The sequence below is a fragment of the Panicum hallii genome, chromosome 5 (genome assembly GCF_002211085.1).
Source record: "Panicum hallii strain FIL2 chromosome 5, PHallii_v3.1, whole genome shotgun sequence".
Taxonomy (NCBI): domain Eukaryota; kingdom Viridiplantae; phylum Streptophyta; class Magnoliopsida; order Poales; family Poaceae; genus Panicum; species Panicum hallii.
The window spans coordinates 7,184,831-7,197,895 of record NC_038046.1 but is presented as its reverse complement, the minus strand read 5'-3'; the positions used below and the strand labels follow the sequence as shown (position 1 = coordinate 7,197,895).

At 44.1% G+C, this 13,065-nt stretch overlaps 2 protein-coding genes and 1 long non-coding RNA gene across 4 annotated transcripts; 2 read left to right on the top strand and 1 right to left on the bottom strand.

The window, feature by feature from the left end:
• Nucleotides 1-5,777: 5,777 nt before the first annotated feature.
• On the bottom strand, nt 5,778-8,405 carry LOC112891850 (ribosomal biogenesis protein LAS1L-like; the record flags this gene model as incomplete). Its single annotated transcript, XM_025958835.1, has 8 exons — nt 5,778-5,976; nt 6,175-6,476; nt 7,187-7,337; nt 7,495-7,550; nt 7,674-7,780; nt 7,903-7,977; nt 8,067-8,158; nt 8,247-8,405. Coding segments are annotated over 8 exons (984 nt in total), but the record flags the coding sequence as incomplete, so codon positions are not given.
• A 12-nt stretch (nt 8,406-8,417) lies between these two features.
• LOC112893706 lies at nt 8,418-9,910 on the top strand. The gene is made up of 3 exons (XR_003228895.1): nt 8,418-8,741; nt 9,551-9,660; nt 9,771-9,910. It is a non-coding gene; the product is annotated as an uncharacterized LOC112893706 (long non-coding RNA).
• Nucleotides 9,911-10,866: 956 nt separating this feature from the next.
• Nucleotides 10,867-13,047, top strand: LOC112893705. 2 transcript variants are annotated; one of them, XM_025961167.1, is made up of 4 exons: nt 10,867-11,025; nt 12,411-12,521; nt 12,641-12,724; nt 12,811-13,047. In XM_025961167.1, the coding sequence occupies exons 1-4, from the start codon at nt 10,922-10,924 to the stop codon at nt 12,887-12,889; spliced, it is 378 nt and encodes a 125-aa protein (XP_025816952.1). In that variant the 5' UTR covers nt 10,867-10,921; the 3' UTR covers nt 12,890-13,047. The 2 variants fall into 2 exon arrangements, with proteins under 2 accessions (XP_025816952.1, XP_025816953.1); XM_025961168.1 differs by lacking the exon at nt 12,411-12,521 and having other exon boundaries at nt 10,903-11,025.
• The last annotated feature ends 18 nt before the right edge of the window (nt 13,048-13,065 follow it).

Below are 13,065 nucleotides of genomic sequence, written 5' to 3'. Positions count from 1 at the left end.
TGGCCTAATACGTACTCACACAGTTAGGCACATAGCTTAAATTAAATTATGAGTGTTGATGTGCGGGTAAATATGTGGGGGTCAAGCTTGTCAGCTTTCTTCTTCGATCCCGCTGCGCGCCAGAGCAATATCTGCTACTGTAGCTGTACCCTGGTGGTTGAGTTGTGAGTTGCGACGGAGCGAGAGGAGGTCCAACTGCTGCATGCCTGCATCAACCTACAGTCTAACACCTGTCTATATATACGATTGGTTTCTCCGGCCACAAGCTTTCATGAAAACTACAAAGAAATATGACGGCTTCGAAATTCTTTTACTAAACCTTTTTAAGACAATCCCCCAAGAGGAAGAACGGAGGAGGCCGGATCATTGTTGGCGCGAGGCGACTGGATGGCGAAATCTTGTTGGCAGGAATGTGATGTGTTGGGAAGTTGAGCCGAAGCCGGGTTTGCATCATTTGCTGTTCCCGTGTCCCAACTTGGCCACAAGCTGCTCCATGTTGCTCCCACTGGATTCCGCATCAGGCGCTAGCTCACACGATAACTGTCAACAACGAGGAAGAACTATCGTGCTAACTTACTCAGATCACACCCTCGGTGGTTGACATGTCAGATTATTGTTGTGCTGATTGGTGATTTATTCTAGTAAAATGCTTGGCATGTTTGTTTAGCAGCTAGCTACGTGCTCATCAATCGCACGAATGTGATGGATGTGACTTGCGACCTTAATTGTAGTTTCTATTATTGGCACACAAAAATTAGCTGAGAGTATAAGGTGATATGTGTCAGTGGAATTTTGTACGATCTCTATACAAATCTGCAAGGAATGGTGATGAATAATTCATCAATTGATATTCAGGGTGAATGTGAACCTGTTGAAGCAGGCAAGTAGTAAGCTGTAAGCGAACAGGATCTGCTAGACGCGTCTCGGTTTGGTGCGGTCTGTTTTTTTTTACTTTCCCTATCGGCGCACGGCCGTGTCTTGATGGCAACTACATGGGCAGGAGAAGGTTGCTAGCTGTAACGGCTAGACTTCGTTATGCCTCCGTTATCCAGCGGAGTGGTTCGATCGTGTTGACATCTGAATCCAAACGGTCGGACCTTTTGAGGTTGTTTCGAGTGCTTACCCACGTTGACGTCCTAATCCAACCGGGCGAGTTTGAGTTGAGTTGAGTTGACTAGTTTTATTGCTCTGTTCTTTTTTCCATTTGTCCAGTCCGGACTTCATCCGCTTTTTTAATATAATCGGCGGCTCTCGTGCCCGGTTTGTTAAAAAAAATCCGTTAGACGCGTGAAGAAGATGTCCCTTAGATGTCTGGGGTTGTGCTCTGACAGTTTTTGCGAGGTTGTCTGCGTGCAGCTCGTTTGCTGGAAGCCTTGTCTGCTCTCCCTCCCCAGCCGCTGCCTCCATGCAAGGCCTCCGATCGTCGAACAAGGTGCTGAGTTCTCCCGGTTAGCAGACAGGCCCTACTGCGTCCTGAGCTCAGCAGCTCCTGGACAGCCTTTAATTTCCTTTTGTTCGCTATCTTCTGGCCTTGATGGAACACTCATCAGAGCGGCTTCGCGCTGCACAGATCGTGTTGCCCTCTCCAGCTACCCGAACTCATCAGGATGACAAAGTATATATTCGTAGCACTAGACGGTCTTACCCCAGCATGTGATTGGAAATGGAACTCGTGGATATTCGTTCAAAAAAAGAAATGGAACTCGTGGACAAATAGCTAGCAATTTCATCTCCGCCGTCAGTAAAGAACAACCAAAAATAATTAAGCAGTGTTTTTTAAACAAAACCGAATGAGTGGAAGAGAAGAGGTGTTAGGTATAATGGTGTATCGATCATGATTCATGATGCTTGTTTTGTGTCAAAAGAAAAGTATTAGAAAATGTTGAATTAATTATTTTCAAGAAAAATGAAAGTTGAAAAAGGAACATTAGGGAGAAGGAAACTCATGTTGTTGCATAGAATGCGAGAAGCTACTAATTAAATGGCTATTGTACTGGATTAGCGATGCATATTTACTCAGTCCACCAAATTGAACTCTCAAGATAGTTGCATTAATGTTCTTGATGTTGAGTGAACTGCCGATCTGAGTCTGACTTTGCACTGATGAAGACGCCAACTCTGGCATATATATACATATATAAAGCAGCCAATTGTTGTGTGCTAGGGAGGGACAACACTATATATAAAACCAAAACTCTCTCCATCGTATAACCAAATCCCTTAATTAGGAACATAAGCAATAGAGTTGAACGAGAGGGCAATGGGTAGAGGACACCACACGCATGCGGGATTGGTCCGTGACAGGTTGGTTTATTGTGGGGATGGGATGTGTCGAGAGGCAAACCTGAACAATGAGTTCAGGTTGTACGCACATGAGAGCGCCGGCCTGTATTAGGATGAGCTTCGCTGAAACTTGGGAGGTGAAAGTTCCAGCAGCGAGGTGACAATACTTCGCTTTTGTGATATCCTCAGGGCCTTCGAAGTCACGTCGCTTCCGTTCAAAACTTATGCACCTGTACCTTCCATACTGAAGTCCCTGGAATCGGCGCCTTCTCATGCCATGAGCTACTGTGCTGGTTCACTGTAGCACAAGGTTCTGCCCCATGCATGGCTGTACCTCGAGTCAATGCACGAAGGGTGCGTTTGGATCCTTTGGCAAAAGGATAAATAGTAAAAAATTTACTTTTTTTTCCATTTGGACCCAAACACCCTATAGCAAAAAGGAAACAGCAAATAGATAGCAAAAGGAAACAGTAAAAAATTTGCTCTTTTTTTCCATTTGGACCCAAACATCCTATGGCAAAAAGGAGAAAAGAGGTTTAAATGAGCTTTTGCCAAAACTTTTACCATTTGGATCCAAACATCCCTAATGGCAAAACTTTTGCCACTTTTAGCAAATGGCAAAATTTTTGCCCAATTGCCCTTTTGCACTTTGAATCTAAACACTACCGAAGACTGCTGCATTTTCCTCTCTGCCGACTTAACAGGGAGACTCTGTCACTTGCTTCTTTATCGATTTAATAGGAAAATGCATAGCGAGCTCTGTGAAACTTCTGCTAGCTCCGTGCCGTGCGTGACTGTATCAATTCCTTTCCCTGAAGAACCCAGGAAGCATCAAGAAACATTGAAGGCCATGCGTTACTATTCTGTGAGACGGTAGCAACACGATATTTTTTTCAAAAGCAAGACACCCGGAAGGATCTAGATGTGTTTGTGGTTTTTGGAAAACAGTAGCCCCAAGTGTTGTTCATGATACTGTTCATAATATTGTTCATGGAAAAGAAAAGGCAGCAGCTTACGGTGCTTGATTTTTTTATCTGTTGCTACTGTTGGCCGTTTACTGTCTATATATGAACTGTACTTAATTTCTTCCTGCTATATATATGGTACAGTGATTAAACTTTACATGCTGCTTTGAGCTGTGGTATGATACTATAGCTACATTTTATAGCTCGTTTCTACAAATAACAATGAGGTCATCTCATTACTCAACCCAGCGAACCACCCAAAATATATACCGTGCCTCCCCCGTCTATCTACTCTCCAAAGCTGAGAGAAAAGCAAGCAGGTCGAGCTGCCCTCGCTCCCGATCCTTCCGGTTGTGCAGAGCAGCCTGCAATGCCGCCCGCTAGCTGTTGGGAATGGGATGCAACGGGAGCTGGAGCTGAACGAACCCCACGCATATCTCAAGCAGCTGTGAGCCTCGTTGCCTTCTTCGCAATTCCCGCGGTGCCGCGGCTATGCGTACTCGCCGTAGCTGCTATCGACTTTGATGAGGTGGAGGGAATTAGTAGCGCGGCCTGGGCGCCTGGCATCCACTGGCTACACTCGCGGGTAAATAGCTGGCTACACTGCCTGAGAAGCCTCCTGTTGGCTGAGAGAATGAGCTGTTCCGTCGAGTGGGACGCCGATAGGGATGGGATGCACCGGGAGTTCTCGTTGAAGCCTCTGGCTCCGGATACGCACGACCAGGCAGCCGCGCAGAGATGCTCGCCCAGCATTTCCCCACTCTGAAAAGCGTAGGCTATGCTGTATTGGAACTGGACTCTGCTAGTGGAGATTGGAGATTCAGTTTCGTCAGGTATGATCATGTTGCCACGGAAATAACGCGCAGGCGTTCTCGACTGGCTAGAGGTTAGCTGATAAATAGGCTTTTTGATTTGAATAATCTCTCCAGCTAGAATAAAACGGTCCATCATCATGGAGCCACTCTATGAAGTTTAGAAGGATGAAATGTTTCTGATTATACTAAGCTAATCATGTGCATGTGGCTGTCAGCTGAAATGAGATAGCGATGGATCAACCAGCCTACTTCATTCCCAAACCAAACGAACATTTAAAGACTCGGAAGGTGAGGTGATAGGTGATCCTGTTACTCAAACCAAACATCCGAAAATATATACCGCGCCTCCCCCGTCTCGCCAAAGCTGAGAGGAAACCAAGCAGATCGAGCTGCCTTCTCGGTCCTTCTGGTAGTGCAGAGCAGGCCACAATGCTGCCTGCTGCTGGGAATGGGATGCACTGGGATCTCGAGTTGAAGGGACAAGCCAAAGAACTGCTCAATCAGCTAACGTCATTGTTGTCTTCTGAGTTCCGAGCACTTTGCGCGCAACTTGCGTAGTCGACTGAGCTAAAGGTGGAGGCGTTAGCTGGTAGCGCGGCGTGAGAACCCCTGGCTACACTCGCCCTTTGGGTCCTGTAGAATGAACTGTCCCTTTGGGTGGGAGGCCAGCCGTCCGGACGGCAGATAGGGGTGGGATGCATCGGGAGTTCAGCGGAGTTCTTGCTGAAGCCTCTGGCTCCTGCTCTGCACGACCACGCAGGGATGCTCGCCCGCTAGAAAGGTTTGCAGATAGCTGGCTGGCTATACATGCACTCACACTCAAGTCATAGCGCTGAAGATTAGGGTGGTTGAATGGCTTCAAGTGACCAAGCAAGCACAGACACGAGATGTATGTATAAAGTGCAAGCTATGTAAAAAGATAGGAGGTTAAAACAAAAATTTCTCAAAACAAATATGGGGGGAAGGGCACTGTTTTCCTCAGCTCCAAGGCAGCACTATCATTTGTCCCAAAACAAAATTGACAATTGAGAGATAAATCTAGCTAGATGGTATTACAACAACAAATTCATCTTTGATTTTATCAAGAGTAACTCCTCTTCGGACACCTTTTTCCAAACACCACCAACCAGTAATCTACCCTTCAAAGGAGATGTCAATTCTGGCATATCTGAAATATCATATTCTGGTGATGATCTTGATATTTGCAGAATGTTTTCACCATCCAACTCATCAGACTGGGATTCAAACCTTTCAGAATGATCAACCTCCTCAAAAGTTCCATGCTGTTCTAATGTGGCAACCTCCAGTCCATGATCCACAACATCAAAGGCAGGAAGAACAGCACACGAACTAAATGAGCAGGGTATTGTTCCTATTGGACAAGGAGTCCATGACTTTGCTACAGACCATCTATTATGTTTCTCTGGTGTGCTTTTGTTGAATGGTCCTTCAGTGGTGCCAGTTTCCGTTAAGCATGGATTATTCTGCCTCTTCAACTGCAACTTGAACAGTTCCAGCATCTCCATTGACTTTTCAAGTGATCCCTGTTCGCTGCATATGGTTCTTGATTGTGGGAGGGAAGAAACTTTAGCCAACCTAGGCAAAGATAACACAGGAAGTTTCCTCAATTTCTCCTTCACACTGTTACTGTTGACCATCTCAATCAACAGCAGCGCTGCATCTATGATACAGCTTTCACCTATGGTGGATAGATTCAGTAACTTCCGTAGAAGTTTTGCGAGGCAAAAACAAGGAACTGCATTCTTGTCTGAAGAAAGTACTCCTATCTCATGAACAAGCCCAATGCAGCCTGAATCCTTAAGCTCTTTTATGCTTGTGACAAGCCATAGAACCAAGGAACATAGCCTTTTTCAATTTAGATGGCCCAACTGGTAGAAAAGCATAAGATTCACCTACAAATATAACAACCAATTAGGCCAGAAACAGGGCAGCACAAATTGTACTTCACAAGACTGAATGGACAACTAGCATCATCAAGTCTAGACAGCAGATCAAGGTTGTTAAGCAATTCATGGGGTTTAGTACAAGAAATACCAGAATAATTTTTGCAGAAAGCATAGAACATTGGAGTATAATACTTTTCAAAGTACCTTTTTTTTAAGTTCTTCCTTGGCTTTGATCATTTCAATTACTGACTTCAGTACACTTAGCAACAATCTTGGTTCTTTCTCTGAAAGTTTCATTATGATAGTTTTCATATCACTGTTTGACATTTGAGTGTCAGATGAGTGATAAACACCCAAACTATGAATTTCTTTCATGTCACTGCTTTCAGGGGACTCTGGAGCATCCAGTTGCATAAGATCCAGTAGACCAGAGACAACCTCAAAGGGACAAGCATAGTATAGCCGACGAGTGTACTTTATCGCTTTGACTATCAGTTTCTCAGAACCTGCAATTTAGAAGTAACACAACAAATGTGAGATGTCTTGGTTGTGACAATGTATTCCCTTGACGGCGACTTGTAACTTTCGACAACGGCACTTTACTCATTTCTTATAAGTAGTTAAATACTCATATTCACAATAAGAATATTCAGAAAGTAGATGATATGATTGTAACAAATAAATGAGGATGCTTAGTTACACAATTGCACCTATATATGCCAAAAGAGAAAAGGTTCAGATTAATGGAAGAGACAAGTAAAATCAAAATTTATCATGAGGTGCATTATTTGCACATTCTAGAGCCTAATCCTAGAGTTTTCTTGGCATAAATAGGGCGGTAAGGGGGCATAGAATTCATTAATCTTCCTTGCAAAATGCAATGCATATAGATCAAAGCAAACCGTACGAATCTGGAGAAGTCAGTTGAGTACTGTATTCCATGGACTCAAGATCTATATTTCTATATTTGCATATTCATGGAAAGTGGGTCACATTTGTCTTTCCTCGAAGTTATGTTTTCTATGGAAAATTGTCCCTATGAGCTTTCTAATTAGTATAATGAGAAAAACCGAGTACAATAATGACGAACTAACATCTCACGCTGTAATAATGCATCTCTAACCAGTAACCAGGCCTACCAGAAGGTCCTACGGCACCAGAGAAGATCAAGTGGCTGGCTCAATCATAGTTCTTTCTATAAGCTGCTGATACTCACGTTTCCTTTTGGAACCTGATTTTGATTCTTTTGAATCGTTCTCCTTCAGAAAGGAAGCAATCTCATGCAATCTCGGCCCCAGTTCCACTTCAACATCAGGAATTGAATTAGTCTGGCGATCCCAGTAAATACACTTCAACCAATCAAATGCCTAAAAGTAATTTTATCTTAGAAAGTAAAATATCATGACTAGAAACAAAATTCCCAGAACTCTCAAAATTATATGAGAACCACGAAACAGCACTTGGTAGCAAAGCGAAAGAACTATATGACAAGAGATTTTGTAGATGATAGCGAACTCATTTTACCTTAATACATGCCAGGCGTAACAGTGGCAAGGAGGGAAGGTTGCGATGGGAACTTTCTACATGCAGCACAAACAATCATCAGGACACAAATGACCATATGAAAACAAGACGAAACAAGTAATCAAATAATAGGGAGTAATTAATAATGTAAAAATACATGAGAAACAAAATCTTCTAACCATGGCGAATGTTCACCAGAATTCGTGGTATTCCAACAGCCTCAGCTAGTTCAGATATGGAACGGCCAGTTTTCTTATGTTGATTCTCCACAAAACCATTTACAAGCCTGACAGTAGAAAAAAAGTAGAGAATAAATGTTTGTTGTACTTTGTTGAAGTTTTTACTGTGGAAAATAAAACGAAACCATGTATTACACACAAGATGATATTGCAGCGAGAGTTTTCTCACCTCATGATTGCCATACTGTACAGCATCGCGAGCATCTCCTCTGACTCCATCGCATCATCACCAGCCAATCCGCTCCTAGGGGAAAGAACAAACAACTTGTGGCATATAAAACCATCCAAATTTTGCAGCTACGAACAGTTTCAAAGTTTCTACAAACATCGTACCGGAAGAAGGGATCCCGCAGCCGTATCTCGACGAAGGCGGCGGTAACGTCCACGGGGATCAGGACGGAGCCCCTGCTCCGCCACGCCGCAATCTGAACCAATCAACGAAACACTTAGAAAAATCACACCCTTGTGCTGAAAAATAGGGGGCTTCTCGGGCTATGGAGAGGAGGTTGTTACCCTGCGAAGAGCGGCGGCGGGGAAGGGGGAGAAAAGGCCGTCGCGCACGAAGCGCCATTCTTCCCAGTTCGACCAGGGCACCAGCTTCCGGCCGGTGGAGAGGCGGCCGACACCAGCATAGAAGCCACTCGCTTCGGGCGCCGGCGCCGCCTCCGCAACCCGTCACCGTGCAACTGGCCGGTGGGGCCGCATAGTTTTAGTTAGGGATCCCTTTTATTAGTTAGGAAGGAGGTTGACTCACTGCCTCGTGCGTGGGACCAAAATGTAAGTGTGGTAACGGGCAGGGTGTTCTTTGGAACTTGACCAGAGGACCGCCGCCCAGGCCCCAGGCAAATTCCAGTGGAAGGGCCGGAAGGGCCGTGCGGCCCTCCTGCCGGCGAGGTCGGCGGATGCGCGTAGGCGACGGCGTTCGCGACGCCGGAGCTAGTATAAGTGCTGCCGGCGTCCTCCTTCCTCTGCTCGCATTGTCCGGTGCACCCTGTCCAGTATCAGCAAGTAAGTCCCCTAAATCAAATTTCCTGCTTCCATTCGTGTTAATGTGATGTGATGAGATTGATACCTAGAGGCTATATTTACATCATTGGAATGAGATGTTTGCGAGACATAGCTATACGAACCAGATCGTTGTTGTAAAATTATTGGGCCGATCCTGAATTGCTGGAGTGTGATTTTGATTTCCATGTTTATAAAGGGAAGGGATCTAGTTGTGCTTTTGTTACACTTCTTAACCAAAGGAGATCGGAATAAAAGGCCGACTACATTTTAAACTTTAAAACTTATTGCATAAAGTGGTGGACTATGACCTAAATTGGCCAAAATGTTATAAGCAGCTAGGTAGAGGATAGTGATGGCCTGGATAACAGGATAAGTATCCTCTACATGGTAGCTCTTAGCTTTAGTACAAGCATTTGTAGCTAGCTTACTGATTATCTGTGCTACTGTTTCCTTTTAATGAGTATATTAAAATTCTTCAAAGAACTCAATTATTTTGTAGTAGTACCTATGGTCCTTGACAATCTTATCAGTATGGTATTCTTGTAGTTCCATACTTTTGTTATATTGCTACATGTGCATACTGCATATATGATCATAACCCACTTGGTACAGCTAATTACCATCAAGCTACTGGGGGATTTACCAAAGCAAGAGCAAATTGGAAGTTTCTCTTATAAATGTTTTGCAGTCTAGTTTCTTTCATTCCTCCTAATTTAGTTAACCATTCTATTAATGTTGAGATATTTAAACCAGTAACGGGAAATATCTAAAATTCATATTCCTAATATTAACGGTTATGCTCTCACTAGTTTGTTATGTTGCTGGAGATGTGAGCCTTTGTGGACAGCAGAATAAAGGAGAGATAGTTGCATCATCAAAATCACTATGAGCAAAAGTGTTACCTTTTATATCTGTTCAGGTACAATAACATCTCCATCTATCTCAATGTCTCTGATATGAACAATCTTGCCTCGATCCAGCCCACCTTCTTGGCACCGTTGGTTGATTTGGGGGCATTGTTTGATGTAGAGTTCCTTGAGCCCATTGGGAAGGCCTTTTTCTGGCAAGCTTTCAACCTCAGGACAGTTGTCAATGAATAGTGTTTCGAGTGAGGATACTTCATACAGACTTGGAGGCAAACACTGGAGATCATCACAGCATGATATCTTCAAGAATTGAAGTGTATGAGGTAAGCCCTCCGCTGGGAAGTTACTGATATCAGGGCAGTCAGCAATCTCAAAATGCTTGAGATGAGGAAGATATCTTAGGCTGTTTAGAAGCACACATGATAACTGAGAGCATGAGTTTAGACGGATATCTTCTATTGAAGTGGGTAGCAAGCCTCCCTCAAGCGCTGTCCAAGGCACCAGACAAGGGCACTCGTAGATATGCAGGCTCCGTAGTGATATAAGAGGACGGAAACACTCCTCTGGCAGTGAAACTAGCCGTTCACAGTGGGCTATTGTTAGACTCTTGAGAACTGCCAGGTTGCATGCAAGCAAGCCGACACGCAGAGATGTTACATCTGGGCAATCATTTATGTACAGAGATGTTAGAGAAGATTGACTGACTCCACTTTGAAGCTCCGGAAGTGACTCGAGTCCAGATTCATATATCGTTAACGATGTCAGCGTTGATGGAAGAGGGGGTAACTTCTTCAGCTTTGGGCACCTGAAAAGACCAAGTTCAGTTAATTGAGGAAACAACTGCTCAGCATCATCAAACATCCACTCTCTCAAGTTTGGCATGTCTTCCAATAGGAGTTCTTCTAAAGCTGGAAAACATTTTTGTTGACCAAATCCTGTGAACTCATGTCCAAGTTGTGTGACCTCAGTTGCTCCTGCTATATTGAGATTTTTAAGGAAAGGAAGTTGACCTAGAGGTGGAAGCACCTTGCTTTTGCAATTACATATGTGAATGGTTTGCAGATTAGGAAGAGATGAACTAGCCAGCCAGCTAGGGAACCTCACCACTGGGAATCCTTTAATCATTAACTCCTTGAGATCAAGATGTGGTTGAAGACCTTCTAGGACCTCTTCTTTTTGTCCTGAAGGAATTACTGTGCAGTCCCATTCCCATATGAGGTGTAAAGTTCGAAGATGTTCTTTGGTCCGCAACTTTGCTGCAAGTGCCTCTTGTCCATCAACTACATTGTTAAGGCCACGAATTGAAAGCTGTCCATGAAGCTGGTCCATGTTCCTCAATTCTGTGATCTTGTATCCTGGGCGCTTCCGGACAACAAACTCCTCCAGTTCCTGGAGGCAGATCAAACTTCCAATTTCAGGTATCCTGGACAATAGCCTTGTGCTTGCCTCTAAGTGCCGCATGTTAGTGAGCTTAGTGATGCCTTGTGGCACTTCTCTTAGTGAATTGCAGTCACTCAGTTTCAGTATTTGCAGATTATAGAGCTGAATAATAGTTTCGGGTAATGTTTCGATTTCTGTACTAGTGAGGTCTAGGAAGCGAAGCTGTTTCAAATTTCCTATAGATTCTGGTAGCTCTTTAAGACCTATTCCATGCATATCAAGCACTCTAAGAAATCGAAGTTTTATAAATACATCATCAGGTAGTTGAGACATCTTAGACTTGTGTCCATGCATAATGATTAGTGTCCTTAACTTCCTATAAATATAAAGTGGACCAGACTGCATGCCCTTGCCATCCTTGCATGGTAATGAAAGATGACGGATCTTGATAGCACTCTCATGTCTCCCTTCATCCTCAAATTGGTCACAGTCTTCCATGGAGATAGACTTCGCAAGGTCATGCATTGCATCATGCATGACATAGTTATCCTTGTAAGGCTGGAAGAAAGATCTGCTTAGTAGCTCATTAAAGTATGTATTGCCTGTATCCTCTAGTCTCTTCTTGCTAGATTGCCTGATGAAACCAAGTGCTAGCCAAATCTTAACCAACTTCTCTCTCCTGAAGATGTAATCTTTGGGATACACAGAACAAAACGCAAAGCACTGCTTGAGATGTGCTGGTAAGTGGTTGTAGCTTAGCCGTAGAGCTGGCAGTATGTTATTCCTCTCCGCTGATAGTTCCCATATATCATTTCTTAGTATGTGCTTCCACTCTTCTTCATCTGTTATGCAAAAGAGGAGACTCCCTAACGCCTTTGATGCAAGAGGTAGTCCCTTCAGCTTCTTTACAATGTCCCTGCCTATCACCTCCAATTGTGGATGTGTGCTGCAGTCACCATGCCTGAATGCATGGTTCTTGAATACAGACCAGCTATCATCATCTGATAGTTGTTGTAGCTTGTAGGGCTCTATTCCTCCCATTATTCTACCAACATTCTCATTTCGTGATGTTACCACTATCTTGCTTCCGGAACCTCCTGAAAGTAAAGCCGCTCTGTAACTGAACCATTTATCACAGTCTTCATTCCAGACATCATCCAAGACAAGCAAATACCTTTTGCCCTGTAGTACTCTGGAGAGTGTTTCTTGAAGCATGTTCATGCTAGTACTGGCCAAGGATTGGTCATAGGCAGCAGCAAGAGTTTCTTGTGTTATCTTTTTCTCATCAAAACTTTCAGAAACATAAATCCAGATCCTCAATTGAAAGTGTTCTTTCACTCTTTCATCATTGTACACAATCTGTGTAAGAGTGGTCTTACCAAGGCCCCCCATGCCAACAACTGGTATGACACAAACATTGCAGGAATTATGTCCACTGTCAGACAGCACAAGCCTTACTATTTCCTCCCTGTCTGCCTCCCTGCCGAATACAGCTGAACTATCTACAAGGGAACTCGACTGCGGCCGCTCTAAGGTCTCAGACCTACTCATTCCGCCTAACATCTGGAGCCCAATAGTCTCCCGTTCTTTTGCAATCTTTTCCAACCTCGCCAATATGCTGCTAATCTGTTGCTTTATTCTATACTGGTGTAGATTCCTACGCAAGAAGGAGGTGGGAGAACTGACACTTGCCTTTGTGGGAAGCTTCATCTTCCTCTGCCTCTGCCTCTGCCTCAGGTGCATACTCTTGGCTGAATAGCTGTCCAGTAGATCATCAATGTCGTAAGCGACATCCTTGAGCTTTGCCAGCCATCCCCTCACAGACGCATCTGCCAACTGCTTTGCCTCTGCATCGTCAAGGAAGGCCTGCAATTGAGAGAGAGTGCAAGAGAGGGTATCTAGCTTGCCCTGGATGCCTTTATAAGATCTGAACTGATCAAGAGCTACTTCTGACAATTTTTGAAAGAGGGTCTGCATGAAGGCTCCCAAAATTGCTTCTGCAGCCATGGGAGTATGCTTCAGTGTTTCCTCCTCTTGTGGCCTGAATCTTGGTTTGTTTCAATTATTAGTTGGAAGCT